We start from the raw sequence: 19391 nt of genomic DNA on the forward strand, positions 1-19391 counted from the left end.
GGTAGACTAAGTCCCTTGAGGTCAAAGTTCTTCAGATGAGCTACCCCATCTTTGATTAGATGCATCTGTAGTTATAACTTGAAATTGAGATTTGTAGGATCCAGCCCCCATGCCAGAGACTAGATGAAAGTGATGGATATATTTACTTTGTGTGAAAATTGGTGTTGATCAAAACAAGACAACCAAGAAGTAATCATCTCTATCAACAAATGAGCAACAAGCTCTTCCAGTCTTTGTAAGGAGAGATGCAAGATATAGAAATGAGCAATTTCCCAAGGGATGTATCTGATAACTGTGTATTCTGGAAACCAAAATGAGGTAAGCGAACATAGGGGAACTATAATCAGATGGTCATTTGATCATCAGATTCCATGGGAACTATTTTAACTTTAGGACACTTCACAGATTTTGTATTTACCCTGCCTACTGTTCCAAGAAGCCAGCAAGACATAGTCTAGCAACAGATATTTTTTTCAATCTCATGCAATTGAGGGCTACTTTATGCATGAAATCGCTGTTTGAGCCTCTAACAATAACAGAACTAAATTTTTTTATTGGAAGGTTTTATTTTTGATAGCAGTAACTTCTGCCCCTTAGAGTAAGTCAGTTGCAAAGCACTAATCTCATTCTCTCTGTATACCAAAATTTGTCACAACAGACATTTGAAAACTGTCTAAACTTCTACCAGAAGTGATCTGAATTTCACTTAAATCTATTGTATTGCTAGTGGGGTCTTTTTTTGAGATCACATGCCAAAGGGCGAATAGGTTCTTTCTTCATATCTTTTGACTCTAGAAGAGCTGAATTGTTATATTGGAGAGAATTAAGTCTTACAGAAAATCTTCATAGCTCTTCATCTCCTTCAACCCAGTCACATTTTTTTTTTCATTTACAAAACTCGTGCTGTACAGATTCTGATGGCATCTATAGCTATACTCATTCAGAACAGTGACTTCAAACTAAGGTAAAAGCCCACAAAGTTGGATCTACCACAGTTTCCATAGCCTATCTTTGCTCTGCATCCATCAGAAATATTTGTAAAATTGCCACCTAGTCTTCTATACATAACTTCACTTCTCATTACTATCTAGAAAATGCTTTACGTCCAGATAGTTTTAAGTCTAGCAGTTCTTAAAAGTTTAACTACTTCAACTCTTCTCCAACTTCCTTCATATGGGTTGTGTGTTTTTGTTTTGTTTTCCATTCATTTAAAAGATAACACATTTTCATGCAACCTTCAGCTTGCAAGTTCCCACTTGCCTGGACAGTTATTGTCCTGCTTGTCCACAGAGAAAGCAAAGCTGCTTATGGGTGTTCTCTGTACACAGCGGAACAAATCAGCCACACAATCCCATCCTTCTCCCCTAAGAGGTGAAGTTAAGCTTGCTATGTAAAGACTGAGGAGACTCTCGCACTAATGGCTGTGCAAGAACCCCCTGCACAAGCTCTGAAAACCATCTCTGTGCCACAGGACGACGACAGCCACTTATGTGACTGACTTGTCCTGCTGTGTACGGAGGACATCTCTTAACAGGTAAGCAAGTTTCCCTGTACGTACCAGGATCAGTCCAGGACACCTGGGTTGTGACTCCGCACCAGTAGATGGAGACAGACTAAAACTTGTGGGCGGAGCCATATATGCCCCTGTGCCAGTCACAGCCCCTCAGTCTTACTCTGTCTCCAGTAGATGGTGCAGGTTTGGTCACAGCCCAGGTCCCCTGGGGTTCTTTCCTTTATGGTCAGGGTTTTGTTGTAGTTAGTTAATTTGTTTTAGTGTTAAAGTCTTCCTATTCTTCGGATTTCGCGCTCTTATTGAAAAAAAAAAAAAAAATTAAATGCAAGCGCCGCAGCAAATCCAGGAAGACAGGTGCGGCGAAGGGATCTGGTAGGTCTACCAGAGCCCGGAAGAGGAAATCTATCACAGCCCCTGATGGGGGCGCCATACGACGTAGCCGGCCCTTGCGGGGTGTCCCGCAGGACACAGACTCAAGCTCTTCCTCTCAGGGAGAGGATGACCCGGCCGAGGAGCCTCTGGGGGGGGCTGATGGTGCGCCGGATGAAGGGCCGTCTCAGCCAGCGGCGGGAAAAGGAAATCCGGCCGTCGAAGGGGACGACCCTAAGGTGGTTCGCCTGTTCCGTAGAGAGGAACTGTCTCCGCTTATCCCGGCTATACTCCAGGAGCTGGGGGTGGAAGCGCCTGTGGTGGTGCCCAGACAGGGACCTAATATGGACCCAGTTCTCCTGGGCCTCACTGGGCCCGCAGTGGCTTTTCCGTTCATCTTTACTGCCTCGGACATTCTGTTTCGGGAGTGGGACACTCCGGAGCTGGGGCTCAAGGTGAGCAAGGCCATGGATAAACTTTACCCGTTGCCTGAGGAGGCGCTGGAACTTCTCCGTCTCCCGAAAGTGGATTCGGCAGTGTCCGCCGTGGCGAAGCGGTCGACGATTCCTGTTACGGGAGCCACGGCTCTCAAGGATATCCAGGACAGGAAGCTGGAGGTACAACTAAAGAAAATTTTTGAAGTGTCCGCTCTAGGGGTCCGTGCATCCATTTATATAATTTCGCTATGCGGGTCAGCTTACGCTGGGCGCAGACTCTGCAGGCCACCGCAGGTCTCTCGCAGGGGGAGGCCAGGCAAGCTGATCAGCTTGAGGCGGCGATTGCTTATAGTGCTGATGCGCTCCATGATCTCCTTCGTACCTCGGCTAGATCCATGGTTTCGGCGGTGTCTGCTCGTCGGCTCCTCTGGTTTCGCAACTGGGCGACGGACGGTTCATCCAAGGCCCATTTAGGAGCTCTGCCGTTCAAAGAAAAGTTGTTGTTTGGCAAGGAATTGGATGAGTTGATGTTGTCCCTCTGTGAGAATAGGGCTTTCTGGCTACCGGAGGATCGGTCTAGATCTCGGTCTTCTTTCTCGGGCCGCTCCCGAGATCCCGTCCGCAGAGGGCCGCGGGCTCTTCTTACCGTTCGGGGCCCTCACGGTCGTCCTCTCCCAGTCCTTTCGGGGGAAAAGATTCAGTCGGCAGGGGGGAGCCCCGGGAGGCACGGGCCCAAAATCTTCCCAATGAGATGCGGCCGGTCCATCCCTCACAGCAGCTGCGGTCGTTCGTCCCAAATGTGGGGGCTTGGCTGCAGTTGTTTGCCGGGGAATGGGCCAAAATAACGTCGGACCAGTGGGTTCTTGACGTGATAAATCACGGTTACGCGTTAGATTTTGCATGGACCCCATTCGACAAGTTTCAGGTGTCGCCCTGCAAGTGCCCCAGAAAACGAGCAGCGGTAAGTGAAACCCTCCAACGTCTGCAATCCTTAGGGGCAATTTCCCCCGTGCCCATAGGGCAGCAGGGCTTCGGCCGTTACTCCATTTACTTCATCGTACCAAAGAAGGACGGCACCGCAAGACCAATCTTGGATCTGAAAGGTGTAAACAGATGCCTTCGCATTCCACGCTTCAAAATGGAGACTATTCGGTCGGTAATTGCCTCAGTCCGGCCCGGCGAGTTCCTGGCGTCCTTGGATCTCACGGAGGCGTACCTTCACATCGGCATCCAGCCGTCCTACCATCGATTCCTCAGGTTCTGTATCCTGGGCCGACATTATCAGTTCCGAGCCCTTCCCTTCGGCCTGGCCACGGCTCCCCGGACATTCACCAAGGTGATGGTGGTGGTTGCAGCTCAGCTCCGGAAGCCAAATCCGAGACTCAGTGTCGGCGGGCAGTCAGCAGGGTCCTCGCTCTCTTGCGATCCCTGGGATGGGTGGTGAACCTCAGCAAGAGCCACCTAGTTCCCACTCAGTCTCTGGAGTACCTGGGGGCTCTGTTCGATACCAGGAAGGGCAAAGTGTTCCTGTCTATGGACAGAGTTCGCAAGCTTCAGTGCCAGGTACGTCGATTGTTGTCTCTGCGGCTTCCGCTGGTCTCCGATTACCTGACGGTTTTGGGTTCTATGGCTTCACCTCTAGCATTGGTCCCTTGGGCGTTTGCTCATCTGCGTCCTTTGCAATCAGCGTTGCTTTCCCGTTGGAAGCCGGTGTCGGAGGAGTTTCATCTGCCACTTCCGCTTACGGACCAGGCACGGGACAGCCTCCTCTGGTGGCTAGCAGCAGACCACTTGACTTGCAGAGTGTCCCTTCTGGTGCCCAACTGGACGGTGGTAACCACGGATGCCAGTCTCTCCGGCTGGGGAGCAGTCTGCCTGGGCAGGTCAGTACGGGGCAGGTGGCCCTCGTCCCAGACTCAGTGGTCCATCAATCGTCTGGAGACCCGGGCAGTGCGTCTGGCTCTGCAGTCTTTTCTGCCGCTGATACGGGGAAAGGCGGTTCGGGTGTTGTCGGACAATGCCACCACCGTATCCTACATCAATCGCCAGGGGGGAACAAGAAGTCCTGTCGTGGCAGAGGAGGTGCAGCTCTTGCTAGCTTGGGCAGAGCGCAATCTCAGCGACCTAGCAGCGTCTCACATTGCCGGGGCCGACAACGTTCAGGCGGATTTCCTCAGTCGTCATCATCTGGATCCCGGAGAGTGGGAGCTGGCGCCGGAGGTTTTTCAGCTGATCTGCCAAAAGTGGGGGACGCCTCATATGGACCTCATGGCTACCTGGCAGAATGCCAAGGCGCCCAGGTTTTACAGCCGTCGGAGAGAGAGATGGGCCGAAGGCGTCGACGCGTTGGTCCTTCCTTGGCCGACAAATGTTCTGCTGTATGTGTTCCCTCCTTGGCCGATGATCGGCAAGATTCTTCGGCGCATCGAGTTACATCCGAGTGTAATCTTGGTAGCGCCAGAATGGCCGCGGCGACCGTGGTTCGCAGACCTCATCCAGTTGTCGATAGCGTCTCCCCTTTGCTTCCCGGGGTTTCCGGGCCTCCTCCGTCAAGGCCCCGTTTGTTCGGCGGATGCGGATCACTTCTGTCTCGCGGCATGACTTTTGAGAGGCAGCGCTTGAAGAGGAAAGGTTATTCGGATGGGGTAGTCGCTACGTTGTTGCGGGCCAGAAAGTCGTCTACCCCTATGGCTTATGTCCGCGTCTGGGTACTCTTCGACGAATGGTGCGCGGAGCGCACTGTGGATCCTACTGCGGCTCCCGTATCCGATATGCTCTCGTTTCTACAGTCCGGCTTGGCTAAAGGCTTGTCGTACAGTACCCTTAGAGTACAGGTGGCGGCTCTTGGGTGTCTGAGGGGCAAGGGGTACAAGGGTTCCCTGGCCTTGCATCCGGATGTTGCGCGTTTTCTCAGGGGAGCTAAACATCTTCGTCCTCCATTGCGCCATCCCTGTCCGTCATGGAATCTCAATTGGGTACTCGCCGCGTTGTGCTCGTCTCCTTTCGAGCCCATTAAGCGGGCAATGCTCAAGGATCTTACGTTAAAGGTAGTTTTCCTTGTCGCGATTGCATCGGCGCGTCGCGTCTCAGAGTTGCAGGCGCTGTCCTGTAGGGAGCCGTTCCTTCGAATCTCGGATTCTGGGATCTCGTTGCGGACGGTCCCTTCCTTTTTGCCCAAGGTAGTTTCGGCCTTCCACGTGAATCAGTCCATCGAGCTTCCTGCTTTTCCCGTTCACGATGCGTCGCTGCCACAGATGCGGGAGTTGCGGAGGTTGGATGTTCGGAGGGCAGTCCTTCGCTATCTAGAGGTCACCAATCCGTTCCGGATTACGGATCATCTTTTTGTTCTGTTCTCAGGTCCGAAGCGTGGGGGTCCGGCTTCTCGGGCTACGATTGCGCGCTGGCTCAAGGAGGCCATTGGTTCGGCGTACATAGTACGGGGAAAGTCTGTGCCACAGGGTCTCCGAGCACATTCTACCCGTGCCCATGCTGCTTCCTGGGCAGAGGCTTCTCAGGTGTCGCCCCAGGAGATTTGCAGGACGGCTACTTGGAAGTCGTTGCATACCTTTACCCGTCATTACCGGCTGGAGGTTCAAGACTCTGCCGGGGGTTGGGAGAGAGGGTACTCCGTGCGGGACTCTCTGCTTCCCACCCTCGGTAAGTTTGCTCTGGTACATCCCAGGTGTCCTGGACTGATCCTGGTACGTACAGGGAAAGGAAAATTAGTTTCTTACCTGATAATTTTCGTTCCTGTAGTACCAAGGATCAGTCCAGGATCCCGCCCCAGCTGCTCTGAAGAATCGGAGAGTCCGCTCGTTGAGTTGTTCGGTTGCTGTTTTCTCGTTTTGAGAGTTTTGTTCCGGTTGGGGTCTTTTGGACCTGGCTCCCATTGGGGAGGGGTTTTTGTAGTTAGTTTACCTGTTCTATGCTACTTTGACATTACGTAAGACTGAGGGGCTGTGACTGGCACAGGGGCTTATATGGCTCCGCCCACAAGTTTTAGTCTGTCTCCATCTACTGGTGCGGAGTCACAACCCAGGTGTCCTGGACTGATCCTTGGTACTACAGGAACGAAAATTATCAGGTAAGAAACTAATTTTCCTTTATATTTTCCCTCTTTCACTGGGACCTAGTTAGAACTGAGGCATTTCTCTCAATCTGATTTACCAGTCAGCAAATTAAAATTACGAGGCAGCACAAGATTTTTTATTTTATTTTTAAATGTTCTTCGAGTGACACTGGATCTTTCCCCTCTTAAAGATGTTGGGAGTTTCTTGTTTATGAAATGTCAAGGGGATATACACACACATCATCCTGAAGAATTAAAGGGTTAAGGAAGTTTGGAGTACTTGAGATGTTAACCTGTGTTTTATGTTTGGCAGTTAACAATGGTCTGATTTAAAACGCTGCAAAATATCTTGGGGGAAAAAAAAAGGTTAAATATATTTATACAATCCAGTTGGTGTAAAGAGAAGCATTTTGTTTAACTTATGATGCCAGCGATGGTGCATATTCTCACTTCAGCAGGAGGGAGAGGGGGACAGGACCTGTTGAAATAACTGATCTGCTTGGCAGTGTGAGCAATGGTAAACATTTTAGAGGTGTTTGCAGTTCACCAGAAACCAGCGGAGGAACCTTAGAGAGAGGATCACCGTTGCTGAGTGGTTTGTGTTGTGAAATAAGACAGGGAAGCATAATGCTCTTTGGTGACACAATGGCGCACCCCATTTTAGCAAGATTGTAAGCAATGGGAAATTGCTTTTTAGGTTAATGCATTGGCTATGTTCCGCCATGGCCTTCCACAGGCCAATTTGATAACTGGGATAAAAGAGGCAATTGGCTGTCTTCTTTGTGGAAAGTCCCCTGTTGCTTTAGAAACACCTCTCTAATCCAGGACAAGATGGTTATCAGCGGAAAGCAGAAAATTTGGAAAAATCTTTTACAAGACATCTTAATTTGAGTTATGTTAATTTTTCTTAAAATGTTCATGGCTTCCCCCGCTGGATATGCTCAGGAGATTTTTAGTAGAAATTCTCAAGGTTCTGGAAGATGATGTTCCCCTTTGAACAAAATTTATTATTATTTGCCTGGTGTTAAAAGCCTGCAGAAAAGGTGATGACCTGGTGGGGTAACTATCTGATAGTTTGGACTTGATTGCTTTTGTTGGAGAGGTCAGGAGAAGAGGAAATCAAGAGGGTGACATTGTTGATGTCCTTCATTTTTTTGCCCAAGTTTTGTCTTGTGGAGCGGTTTTTGTAGTTCATTATCCCTGTCACTGTTTTGTTAAGTTGCAAAATGTAGCCTATACCTTTTTTTTTTTTTTTTTTTTTTTTTTTTGAACCCTCACAACTTAATTTTCTTCTGGATTCTATGAGAATGGGAACTGGGAGGGAATGTGTTTGGGATTGTACTAGGCACATGATATACTCGTTGCTGGTTTTCTTTTTACCTTTTTCCTTTGGCATCCCCTCATTTTGTTGTATGTCTTGTCTATATTGTGGACAACTGGGAGATTGATGTGATTTCTGTCTTGTCTCGTTTTTTTTTCTTTTATTGTTTCTTTTGGCTACTTTTTAAATTATCTATCTTCTATTCATATTGAAGTTTTACGCTGCTTGTAACTAATTGGAAACTAAAAAAAAATAATTTGAAAAACAAATGATGTGAAAAGGGAACCTCAGAGCATTTAACACTTAAGGTGGGGGGGTGGGGAGGGCACAGCGGCTTGCTTTTTCTGACCGTCCTCCCTGTGGGATGGGGAGACAAATCGACCGGTTCTGGGCCGGTACTCAAGTGATTCTGTAACATGAGAGTACAGGCCAGCATGATTTACCTTTGCCTTCCTGCCATTGAAACATTTTCAGATTTGGAGATGAGAGAACATGGAAAACGAAAAGAACGTAGAAATGTATATTTTATTATATTGGAAGCTGTAGTAAGATGCTGGATGCTTTTTCCTTTGAGGAAGATGCTGTTGCCAGAAGTCTGACTTGAATATTTTGGTTCTGGCTGCAGAGCTGTTTACATTCTCATGGGTTGGTTTTTTTTGGGGGGTTTTTAAATTGGGACCGGTTGGGTCTGGGTGTGACACAGAAGTGCTATGCTGTGAAGCCTGAGTCAATGAGTGGTGCTCTCACCCCTTCTGTTCTCGGGGGCCAGCAAAACACCCGGCAGAAAAAGCAGATGCAGACCCGTGGCAGGTGTCACAGTGAGAGTCTATGCGCATTCTGGACAGAGTCCAAGGGTAACAAGTCCAGTTAGGGACAGACTGAAAACTGCTTTCCTTTAACTTTGAATTTTTTTTGTGTTTAACTTTTTGGGACATTTCTTGCCAGGAGCTGACAGGTGGTATCAGGAAGTCTTGATGAGGGCACCCCAGGATTGTGACAGCAGCAGAAGAGTGGAGACCCCGCTGCTTTCTTTTCTTTTTGGGGGGGGAGCACGGAGGAGGTTATAATGCTCCAAAAAAAAAAAAATCATGGTTTACATAGAGTACTTAAACACAGCCTTCGCTGATTAAAGTACCCTTCTCTTTTCAAGCAGCAACATTTGTAGATTTAAAACAAGAGTGCGGAAAATTCCAGATGCTCTAACCCTTGGGGCTGGGTTACTTTTATGTTGAACCATTGTACAATAAAAGTAACTGTTAAGTGACTGGAAAATACCAGAGTACTACCTAAAGGGAGAAGTGGGAGGGGGTAGTAGAGGAGTCAGGGTGTGGAGCTTGTCATTGGCATTCATTATGTGTCAGTTTTGGGTAGCTGCTAGGCGAGCTGAGCCTGGGTTTTCATTTTAAGCACTCTCCAGTCGCTTGGTTACTCTGAGCTAATCCAGAGTAGGTGTGTGTGTCCCGTCCCGTCCCGTCCCGTCCCCCCCCCCCCCCCCCACACACACACACAGCAAATCAAATTTTATAAAATAGTAAATGCTTAAGACATCGTACTACCGGTAGCACATGCACCCTTCCTCCCACCACCATGACAAAAGAAGTGTAGAAAATGATTGATAGTTGGAAGAAAATGCAACTATGCAAAGCCTCCTTTTACATTCTCCTTCATATTCCCATTCCTTGTCATTTTAGTGTTTAAAATTCTTGTGGACTCCTGCTTAAACATTGTCTCCATGCCGAACGTGACTAAATTACCACCCAGTTCCACACTAATCCTATTTGCTGAGATCCTGCTGATGCATTGCAGAGACAGCTCAAGAGTGGACGAGGGATGTAGTCATAATCAAATGCACACACATTTTATGCTGCTCTATTTTAAATATGACCTGTATTGAGATAAAAAGGAAAAGAGTTAAGAATAAGACCTGTGTGTAGGAAGTGAGAGCTTGTGGGAGAGGGAGAGTTAGCATTTGAACATAAGCTAACATTGCTGCTGCTTTAAAACCAGAATGGTTTAACTAACTTATTTTTTAAATTTCTTTAATGAAGGTTATTAGCTTCTTAAAAAGGATTAGTTTGCAGGCAGTATCCAGCAGGGTAGCTCTGTGGTTGTGTCCCAAGCCTTGCTGTTCTGTGGTCTTGCCTCCCTTTTCTGTGCGTTTTGTAGTGGCTCAGCAGACCTGTGTCTCTGCTCATGCCCTCTCGCATTTGTAATCTGAAGGATTTAAATACCGAAACCTAAAATGTTCTCTAAGCCAAGAAATGAAACCAGTGTTTGATGTTGGAAATGAAACTGAAACTTTAGTTACACATTGCCAGTGTGAAGTGTGTTTTTTTTTTTTTTTTTTCTCTCCTATGAAACTTATCAAACCACTTCCAAAGTTGGAGGGACCCTTTACACTTATCTTATTTTTCTTTTTCTTTACATTTTTTTTTCTCTAAATATAGTGTGTGTGTTTTTTCTTTAGATATACAACAGCACACAGCAATCCACAAGAAACATCCTGGGAAAAGTCCTCTTCCAAAGTAAGTGTTGACTTTTTAGTGTAGATTGCCCTAGTGTGCAGGCTTTGAAAAAATAAAGCCCTTTCAGGACTGCTTTTTTTTATTTTTTTGTGTGTGCTGTGATGTGGGGTGTTTTTTTGGTTTTTTTGTTTCTATTTACCTGTGTATTAGCTGAGCACATTCAGTTTAATGCCTGGAAGCAGAAAAATGTGGGCTTAGCTTTGATTATGCTTTTTGCTTTTAGAAGTAATGAGTGTAGTTAGGGCTACTACTTCCTCCTTGCCTTGTCCCTACATTTTTTTTAGATGATGAAAAAAAAGTAGAGAAATTTAATAACTGAACATTTTAAAACTAGTTGCTGAGAACTGAAAACTAACATTCAAGCAGATCCTGGTAGATCTAAAGCCAGATGCAAAGGAGACTAGTACCTGTAAGGTTACAGCACATCACTTACATGTGTAAAAAAAAAATACGCTTGTATTGACATTTTCCAGATGGTTTTATAATGCACAACTTTTTTCTTTTTTTTTTAATATATAAATAACTTCTTAGGTTTGTCAAGAATTTAAAAAAAAAAAAAAATCTTGTGTACCTTTTTTGTTTCTAGTCTTTACTGAAGCATAGTGTGCGTGAGAGGAGATGGGTATAATCGCAGACCCCCAGATTTCTGTGGCAGGTTCAGGGTAGATCCTGCAGCAAGAGATTAAAAACCCTGTGGCAAAGTTTCTAATCCTCTGCAGCACATTTATGTATTAAATAAATAAAACAAATTTTAGTATGATTAAGAAAATTAGTCATTCAGAGTCTGGGTGATTTTTTTTTTACTTATTTTTCCCTTTTTTTGGGGTGAGGGAGGAATCTTAATTGATGCAGAAAAGGGGAATTTGGAAGGGAGGAAAGGGGATCAACATAGTGATGGTATCTTGGGGATGAGATAGATGGACAGAGGATCCCATCACTCCTTATTCTCATTTAGTACAGGATTCCCTCTCATGCCCACCTATCATCTTCTCTCTCAGCTGTCCCCCCTGCAGCAATCCTTCTAGATTGGTTTTTTTTTTCTACCCTCCCCCCTTCACTTTTACAGCCAGTCCTAACACTGCCTGCCTTTCTGATGCCTTCAAGCCAGTCTCCTTGGCACCAATCCAGATGGAAAAGGAGAGTGGCAGTGCGTCAGGCCCTGTCCTCTTCCTCCAGTGCCCAGGGCCAGACATATGGTTTGAATCATGGGGAAACCATAGTACTATGCGGTTCAAACTGAGGCTGTGTGACAAAAGAGGAGGATATGGACCAAGGGCGTGGACCTTTTTTTTTTTTTTTTTTTGTAACAATCTTAGACGCGTATTCAAGACATATTCCACACATTAAGAAAAGTGGAAGGAAGGCTAACTTGAATGGTTAAAAAGTGAGGTGAAAGAGGCTATTTTAACCAAAAGATCTTCCTTCAAAAATTGGAAGAAGGATCCATCTGAAGAAAATAGGAAAAAGCATAAGCAGTGGCAAGTTAAATGTAAAAGATTGATAAGACAGGTTAAGAGAGAATTTGAAAAGAAGTTGGCCTTTGGCAAAAACTCGTAATGAAAACTTTTTAAAATATATCCATAGCGGAAAGCCTGTAAGGGAGTCGGTTGCACTGTTAGATGATAGAGGGGTTACAGAAGCACTTAGGGAAGTAAGTCCATCGCAGAAAACCATCGTGGAAAGACTAAATGAATTCTTTGCTTCCATGTTTACTGAGGATGATGTTGGGGAGGTACCCACTCTGCTGATGGTTTTCAAGGGTGACAATTCAGTGAACTTATTCAAGTCACAGTGACCCTGGAGGCTGTGGTAGGCCAGGTTGAGAGACTGAAGAGTTGCTGATTACCTGGACCGGGTGGTATACATCCCAGGGTTCTGACAGAATTCAAAAATGAAATTTCAGACCTTTTACAAATAATTTGTAACCTATCATTAAAAACCATCCATTGTACCTGAAGACTGGTAGATGGCCAGGGTAACACATATATAAAAAGGGCTCCAGAAGTGAATCAGGAAACTAAAGACTGGTGAGTCTGTCTTCAGTGCCGAGGAAACGTCATGGAAATATTTTTATAAAGAAAATAAAATCACAGAACATATAGGCAGACATGATAGTTCAGTATTATAAACTTGTGCAAAAGTGTGTCTTGCTCTAGTTGATGAGGACACTGGATTGATTTAATCTTTATGTAGCACTTATATTTTTATTTTAAATATTGAAGATACATTCCTCTTTGTATCCACTTTATAGTATGAACATTCACACCAGGTTAGTATTCACTCAAATTGCTAACTATAGTATCTTTTTAATAATAAAAGAAGAAAACAAAACAGGGACTACTTGCCATAAGACTGTAGTATAGACCAAAGACCTTTAACAAAGTACAGTAATATTAAAATCCTCTAAAGTGATTAATTGGTATGGGGTTTTTTTTCTTTACATAAAACCTATGTACTTTTTACCAGTGCTATTACTACAAGATGTACTTCACTTGATGGCCTTAACATGCAGCACTCTGAACAGAATGGAGTGTCAGACTGGCGGAAGAAAAGCTGCACTATACCACAGCACCAAGAACACTACACAAATTTAGTAAACCAGGTACGTGTATGGGAGTTTTTTTGTTTTTTTTTTGTTTTTGTGTGGGTTTTTTTGTTTTTAAAACGGGCCCTGTTAGCTGGTGTTTAGTAACTCTGCTGTGATATTTTAAGAATGGCCAGTTTCATTTCGGCTGGCTTCAGTGATTGCAGTTGGATTTCAAAAATAAGCTGTAGGAAAATGTGCACAATGACGGCAGATGAAAACCACAAAGGTTGAGCTAGTCGACCGTTCTCCCCAGCTAGTGCAGTACTGCAGGCCCCTGAACTGTAACAACCGAGGCATTACTGAAGCTTTGCATTGGTCGATTCACATTGTGTTGGCCGAGATTTACGTAGGAAATAAACTTCAGGGCGTGCATGAAGGATTTTGACATGTGCCCCCTAGGTGAGCGATGAAGCCTTGGATGCTTCATCACTGGGGAAATGTGCCAGAGTCCTTCTCATAAATTCCCTAGGAGTGGTGTTGCACTGGTTATGAAATGAACAGTTGCGTGATGGGGAAACTTACCCCCCCCCCCCCCCCCCCAAAACACACATTTTATATTGGCACACACATATAGCAGAAAACGTTTTAAGGTGTAGCATTTGAATGAGCCCAAAAAAGCATCTATAAGCTGCACAAAATGTTTGAATCCCTCTGACTGTTCACTTTCAGGCTGATGCAATAAAACGGGTGGGAGAGCCAGCACTCAGAGGTGAGCGCCTGCTCTCCAAACGCGCGCCCAAGCACCTCTCCTGGGTGCGCGATTTTGTATTTAAATTAGGGCCCGCGCTAATAAGGAGGCGCTAGGGACAATATCACGTGCCTAGCGCCTCCTTATTAGCGAAAGCGGTGGCTGTCAATGGGTCCGGACAACTGACGCTTAATTTTACCGGAGTCTGTTTTCGAACCTGCTGACCGGGCAGATTTTTTTATTTTTTATTTTGGTGCCTCTGACTTAATATCACTATGATATTAAGTCGGAGGGTGTACAGAAAAGCAGTTTTTTCTGCTTTTCTGTACATTTTCCCGGTGCTTTCTATGGTTAATGCCTGCCCTTGGACAGGTGTTAATTTCTGAGAGTAAAATGTGCGGCTTGGCCGCACATTTTACTTTCAGTATTCTGGGGGGGTAATAGACTTATCAACATGCATTTGCATGTGGTGAGCGCTATTAGTTTCGTGGTGGTTGGCCACGCTTTTTCCGCGCTATTACCCCTTTCAGTATATGGGGTAGTAATAGCGCGTCTAAAATGCGGGGCTAAACGGGGCGCTCGGCCGAGCGTACCGTTCTGTATTGGCCTGTTTGTAAAGCAGCTCTGATTTTAGTGTTAAGGACTCTTCGATAAGGTACTCATCAATCTAGCCACTTCCTGGCCTTTTTTTTTTTTTTTTGACAAAGTTTGAATTCAGGATATCTGAGTATCATAGAGCAGTTGTGCAATTCTGTCTGAAGCTTCAGCTGGATAGAAACTCTAACAGCACCGATTTGGGCTGGGGAGGGAGCAGAGGGATAGGGTGGTTTTTTTTACTTTTTTTTGTTTTTAAATTTTAGCCCAGAATGTCAGTGCCACTGATCTCCTCGGCCAGGCAGTAGTGCTGCTTGCTGCCATATAGGTAATGGAATTTAGCATGCCAGACTTGGCTTCTGGAGCTGGAGATGCTACAGTTTGCATTCATTTCAGCTCCTGTGAGGAGAAGTCTCTGCTATTGTGTAACAGGAACACCTGTTAATCCAGCTTAATGGTGCACATGTGCCAGGTTTTGTGACCTGGGACCACAGGATTATATTATTGGATATCTGGTTTTATGGGGGAATGGTAGATCCAAAAGGTTCCCAAAACTATTTTTTCAAAAGTGGGGGAAAAAGTCTCTACTGTAGAAACACAAAATTCAAATCAGAAAGCTGAGTGCAAAAATGAAGAGCACAGATATCTGTGCAGTTTTCTTCTCATTTTGAATTCTTGGTGTAGTTAAAAGGTCAATCTCATAATGCTGTTGGGCAAACTACACTCGTCAGGTTCCTGCTATTTTATAAAGCATCTCAACCCATTTTCAGAACCATTTTGCAGGTGTTAATGATTACAGCTTGGCAGTAGTTTGTGATCATGCATCCTTCTGACAAGGAATCTTATCTTTATTTTAAAATTTATAACCTGCTGTTCAATAAACTTCACAGTTGAGTACAAAATACATGTATAATAAAAAGCTAAAACTGAGTCTAATAAAGACATAGACAAAAAACAGGCATAACATTAAAAAAAAAAAGTGACTCAAAAATCAATAACAAACTAAATAAAACATAAATGTGAACAAACAATAAAACCAGTTAATAGACAAATAACAGCCAACTTGAATCAGCCATAGATGGAAAAGTTCTCGAGCCAATATAAAACAAAACAAGTAAAAAGCAACCTGAATGAGCGCTAGTTAAGACAAATACAACCAAAAAACCTGTTTAAAAAGCTAGGTTTTCAAAGGAAATGCCTAAGAGTTGCCAACCTTCATTCTCCTTCCTAACTGCTCAGTCATGTAGCATAAAACAAAAGCTTCTGTATCTGTCGCACGGGCAGAGGCTGGCCTGCCAAACATTATCTCTCAAAAAAGAATCAGGCTTGGACAAAATCTTTGCCCACACTCTCTGGTATATGTCTCAACCCGTGTTTCATCTGTACAGTGCTTTCAGTCAAGCTGATGAGTGAAGTAATACTGATAGGATCCTGCTAGTGTGTTTCTGGTTTTTGACTTTGCTGTTTTTGCATTTCTTTTTTTTTTTTTTTTAAACCCCTAGCTTGCTGCTGACAAGTGGAGCCGGTCCACAGTGAGCCCGAAGACTGGGAAACCAGAGCCAGAAAAGTAGGTTCAGTTATGTAAAGAATGCAAGCTGCTTTATTGATATCCTGATTTTGAGCTTTGAAAAGAAGTAAACGCGATGATATCTGTGTTCTTGTGAATAATAAAGAAATGTTTGTTATATTAAACTTCCTACTAATTAAGCCTTTTTTCTATACGCCTCCTCTTCTCTCCTCATCCTCCACCTCCCTCCCAAACTTCCTCCTTCATCTTCCTTGTTTCCCCTAAACTATTCTTACTTGTGTGTTTTGCCTGAGATGTCTCCCATTCCCTTTTCTTTTTTTTTTTTTTTTTTCTAATTTAAGTGGTATCAGTCTTTAACAAAGGTTCTGGTTTAAAGGCTGTTTATATTAATCTTGCAGCTATAACAGATAATTCACATTTATAAATTCTGCTATGACTTATGTAAAATAAGTCACATAAAGGGATGGAGGTTGGAAACTAGATCTCTTAAGTGGTGCCTTTTTACCTTTTATAAGTTGGAATTTTTGTGGATGGGAAACAGAGCCAGTCCTAGCAGGTAGTGTGGTGTCCCTTAGCAATCTCAAAATAATGACAAGGAATTGGATCCTATATTCATTAAGGCTTTGAACCTTTGATTTTATGTTGGCCTCTTATCACCCGCAGGTGCTTTGCTTCACCTCCCCCTTTTCCCATTTTTGGTGCTTAACTCAAGAGCTGTGGGACCAGGTTCATAGATGATTGACTGCGTTAACATGGTCATTCATGCAGCCATGAGAGCCCCTTGTGCAAGGGAGACAAAGGCCAAGTAGTTGCAGCTCTCTGAGAAAATCAATTGAGCACCTGTTCTCTTCTCTGCTATAGTAATAAATGTCCTTTTTATTATACTAATGTAATACGTTTGTGCTTAGCCTTTGAAGGCTATGTTGCCATTGACCTAATAACTTTTGACAGCTATCTACAGTTTATCGCAAGTATATTCACCTAATGGAAAGGTGTTACCTTGCAACTGACTGCTGACCATTATTTCTGCACATGCAAACGAAATAAAATGACAACCACACCACATTTCTCTTCTCTACTATCTGGTGAAAAGTTAGACAGATAAGTAATGGGTGTTACTGGGGGGAGGGGGCATTCTGGGGTAGGGACAAGTTAAGCCAATTAATTTATCTGGCTAACTCGGATATTAAGAGACAGCCAAATAAGTTAAAGCAGCTAATTCTAAACTTGCCCTCAAGCAGGTCTAAAGTTGTCTGGCCTCATGTGACTGGATAACATTAGCCTTACAAAAGAATATAGCCAGTTAAATGGCAATATAGACTATTAAAAAAAAAAAAAAGAAACCTACCTCTCGGAGCTAGCGAAACTCAAGCTGTAATAATGAGCTCTGCCAATCCCGAGCAATCTCCCTTCCCCCCCCACCCCCCCCATAATCTCTCTAAGAGGATTTTCAAATGAAAAGTGGAAAGGGTCTGGGGTTTGCCTCCCCCTCCCTTCCTCCCCCTCCCTTCCTCCCCCCGCCACCTCAATCCTAACGTTTTGGGTATCTCGCTACTGCTATCTCAGCCACGTTTTCTGCATTGCCATGTGAGCAAGCAACTAGCATTGTTGTACATAGCAAAGGCAGAACATAATTTTCAAAGCAAGCAGCACTACTGCCTGACTGAGGTACCTCCTGAAGTAAGCAGCACTACTGCCTGACTGAGGAGATCAGTGGCACTGACATTTTGGGCTAAAATTTAAAAACAAAATTTTAAAAAAACCCATCCCTTTTCTGCATAAGTATCGGCAATATTTAAAACACAGATAGCCAGGTAAGTTGAGTTATCTGGCTAGATGACTTTTGCATATTGGCCTCAGAGTCCAACCTCCTGAAGAGCTCCTCGTGTTCCCAATACATTCTTTTGCCATCAGTGTTAGAACGTTGTTTGTCATAATCATGAATTCTGCAGCCATGGATGATCGCTGTGCTTCAGGTCTACCAAAAAGAGCAGTCTGCTCTGCAGTTTCTGCAGGTGCACACATCCCTGGGTCCTCTCTCATAAGAGGATGGGTGCTGCTGTGTCCTGTGGACTTGTTGTACTGCACCCTGCAGCAATGGCCTAACATGAGAAAGGGGGAGGTTGGGACCCAGAAAAGACCAATAAACTACTGGGAAGGAGTAGATTGTAAGTCCATCGAGCCAGCTAAGAAAAATTCTCGGTGGTATCATTTCTCAGTCCTGTTGCTGTGGACAGTAAACCCCATGGTCAAGACTGGTGGGGAGGATGATGAAGAATAATTTCAGAGAAGCGGTCGGCAAAGTTTAGAAAGCGTTTGACTTCTCCCTTTCTCTGCCCCCCTCCCCGCCCCCACACCACACACACACACACAGACTTTTTATGTTTTGTTAAGACTTTCTGTGGAAAGAATTTTTTATATATAACTTGTGAACAAAATTTCCATTTATAGAGATAAGGTACAAAAAGCTGAGAGCAGATTGAGCTGTAATGGTAACTGTGTTAGAGTTACAGCAGCACAGCATCTCCGGACAGGCGCCACCAAAGGTAAGAACGTCACTCCGAAATATACGTCTAGTCATTCTAGCAAAGTGTTGTTAATCAAATTTATGGGTTCTCAGTTAATTTATTCAGTGTTTTTTGTTTAATCGTGACTTAAAAATTTTAAGCAGTGGGCAGAAGTGGGGAAACCCCCCAGGTATGTCCCTCTCCCACTTCTACCATCCATTCAGATTGCTCATGGTATCCGTGCTACTGTCACAACAGTGGTTGTATCTAAGGCAGCCCAAAAGAACCATGTTGCATGCTCATCCTGCTACTCGGGGGGGGGGGGGGGGGGGGGGAACGGGACATTTCCTTTTCCCTGAGTAAAAGGATGAGAAACATTTGAGAGAGTCATTTTTATTTTAACATTTCAGGCAATTGAAGCGATGGCAAAAAAAAATATAACTCTAGGAGAGGTGGGGATGTTTTTGCTTTTTCTTCTATGAGTTCGGTAAAAGCTAATTTTTAGTAATAGTTCTTTTTCATTGGCTTTCCGTTATTTCTGACAGATTGCAACAGAAACTTGCTGCTTTTACGATCTCTCTCTCTCTCTTCTCTCTCCCTCTGCCAGGTTCTGTTAGTATTCCATAGTCCATGGTTTGCAGCAACATATCAAATTGTGGGGACATAGAGAAAGCAGGTTATAAAGGGGTTGACCTTTTTCTGTGGCCCTGGAATCAGTATTGATTCTTTGAACTGCTTGCAGTTAGCATATATTACTTAGTGTAGCTCCAGTGCTGATAAATCATGAATTCACTTTTCCTCATGAGTACTTTGTATATTCTGTACCAGTTTTGAGGTATGAAAAAAAGACTTAATCCTTTAGAAACCAGCAAGTGAGAGAGCGCTTAGTACAAGAAGAGAGAATTTTACCACACAATACCTTCATATAAAAAAAAAAATCTTTCATGTCAAGGCTTGAGGAAACCCATGTTCTGAGACTCTCTATATCAAGGGTAAAGCTAATGAATGTTTGCTATACATATGTAAAACTTTTTTTTAGCACTGGTGTGCAATAGGCTTTGTATTTAGTACACTGGCCCCCTCCAGTGTTTATAAGTGCGTTAATATCAACCGTTAGCTTGCCGGGTTTTTTTTTGTTTTTTTGACACATACGTTTGCAGGACCATTAGCGCACACTGTGTTAAAAGGAGTAAAGCCTTTAGTACATATTGCGTTAAAAAGAAGGTTTTGCATTAACTAACACAGATGCAGTT

The 19391-nt window shown here is 44.2% G+C and overlaps 1 protein-coding gene across 2 annotated transcripts in view; it reads left to right on the top strand.

Annotated features, from left to right (window-relative positions):
- ZCCHC2 (zinc finger CCHC-type containing 2) overlaps positions 1-19391 on the top strand; it is a 127660-nt gene that overhangs the window by 83331 nt on the left and 24938 nt on the right. For both annotated transcript variants that reach the window (XM_029590298.1, XM_029590297.1), the window contains exons 8-11: positions 10177-10234; positions 12701-12836; positions 15606-15670; positions 18083-18177. In XM_029590298.1, coding sequence (XP_029446158.1) covers positions 10177-10234; positions 12701-12836; positions 15606-15670; positions 18083-18177 — 354 coding nt within the window. The remainder of the gene's footprint in view (positions 1-10176; positions 10235-12700; positions 12837-15605; positions 15671-18082; positions 18178-19391) is intronic.

This window comes from Rhinatrema bivittatum, chromosome 2 (genome assembly GCF_901001135.1).
Source record: "Rhinatrema bivittatum chromosome 2, aRhiBiv1.1, whole genome shotgun sequence".
Taxonomy (NCBI): Eukaryota; Metazoa; Chordata; class Amphibia; order Gymnophiona; family Rhinatrematidae; genus Rhinatrema; species Rhinatrema bivittatum.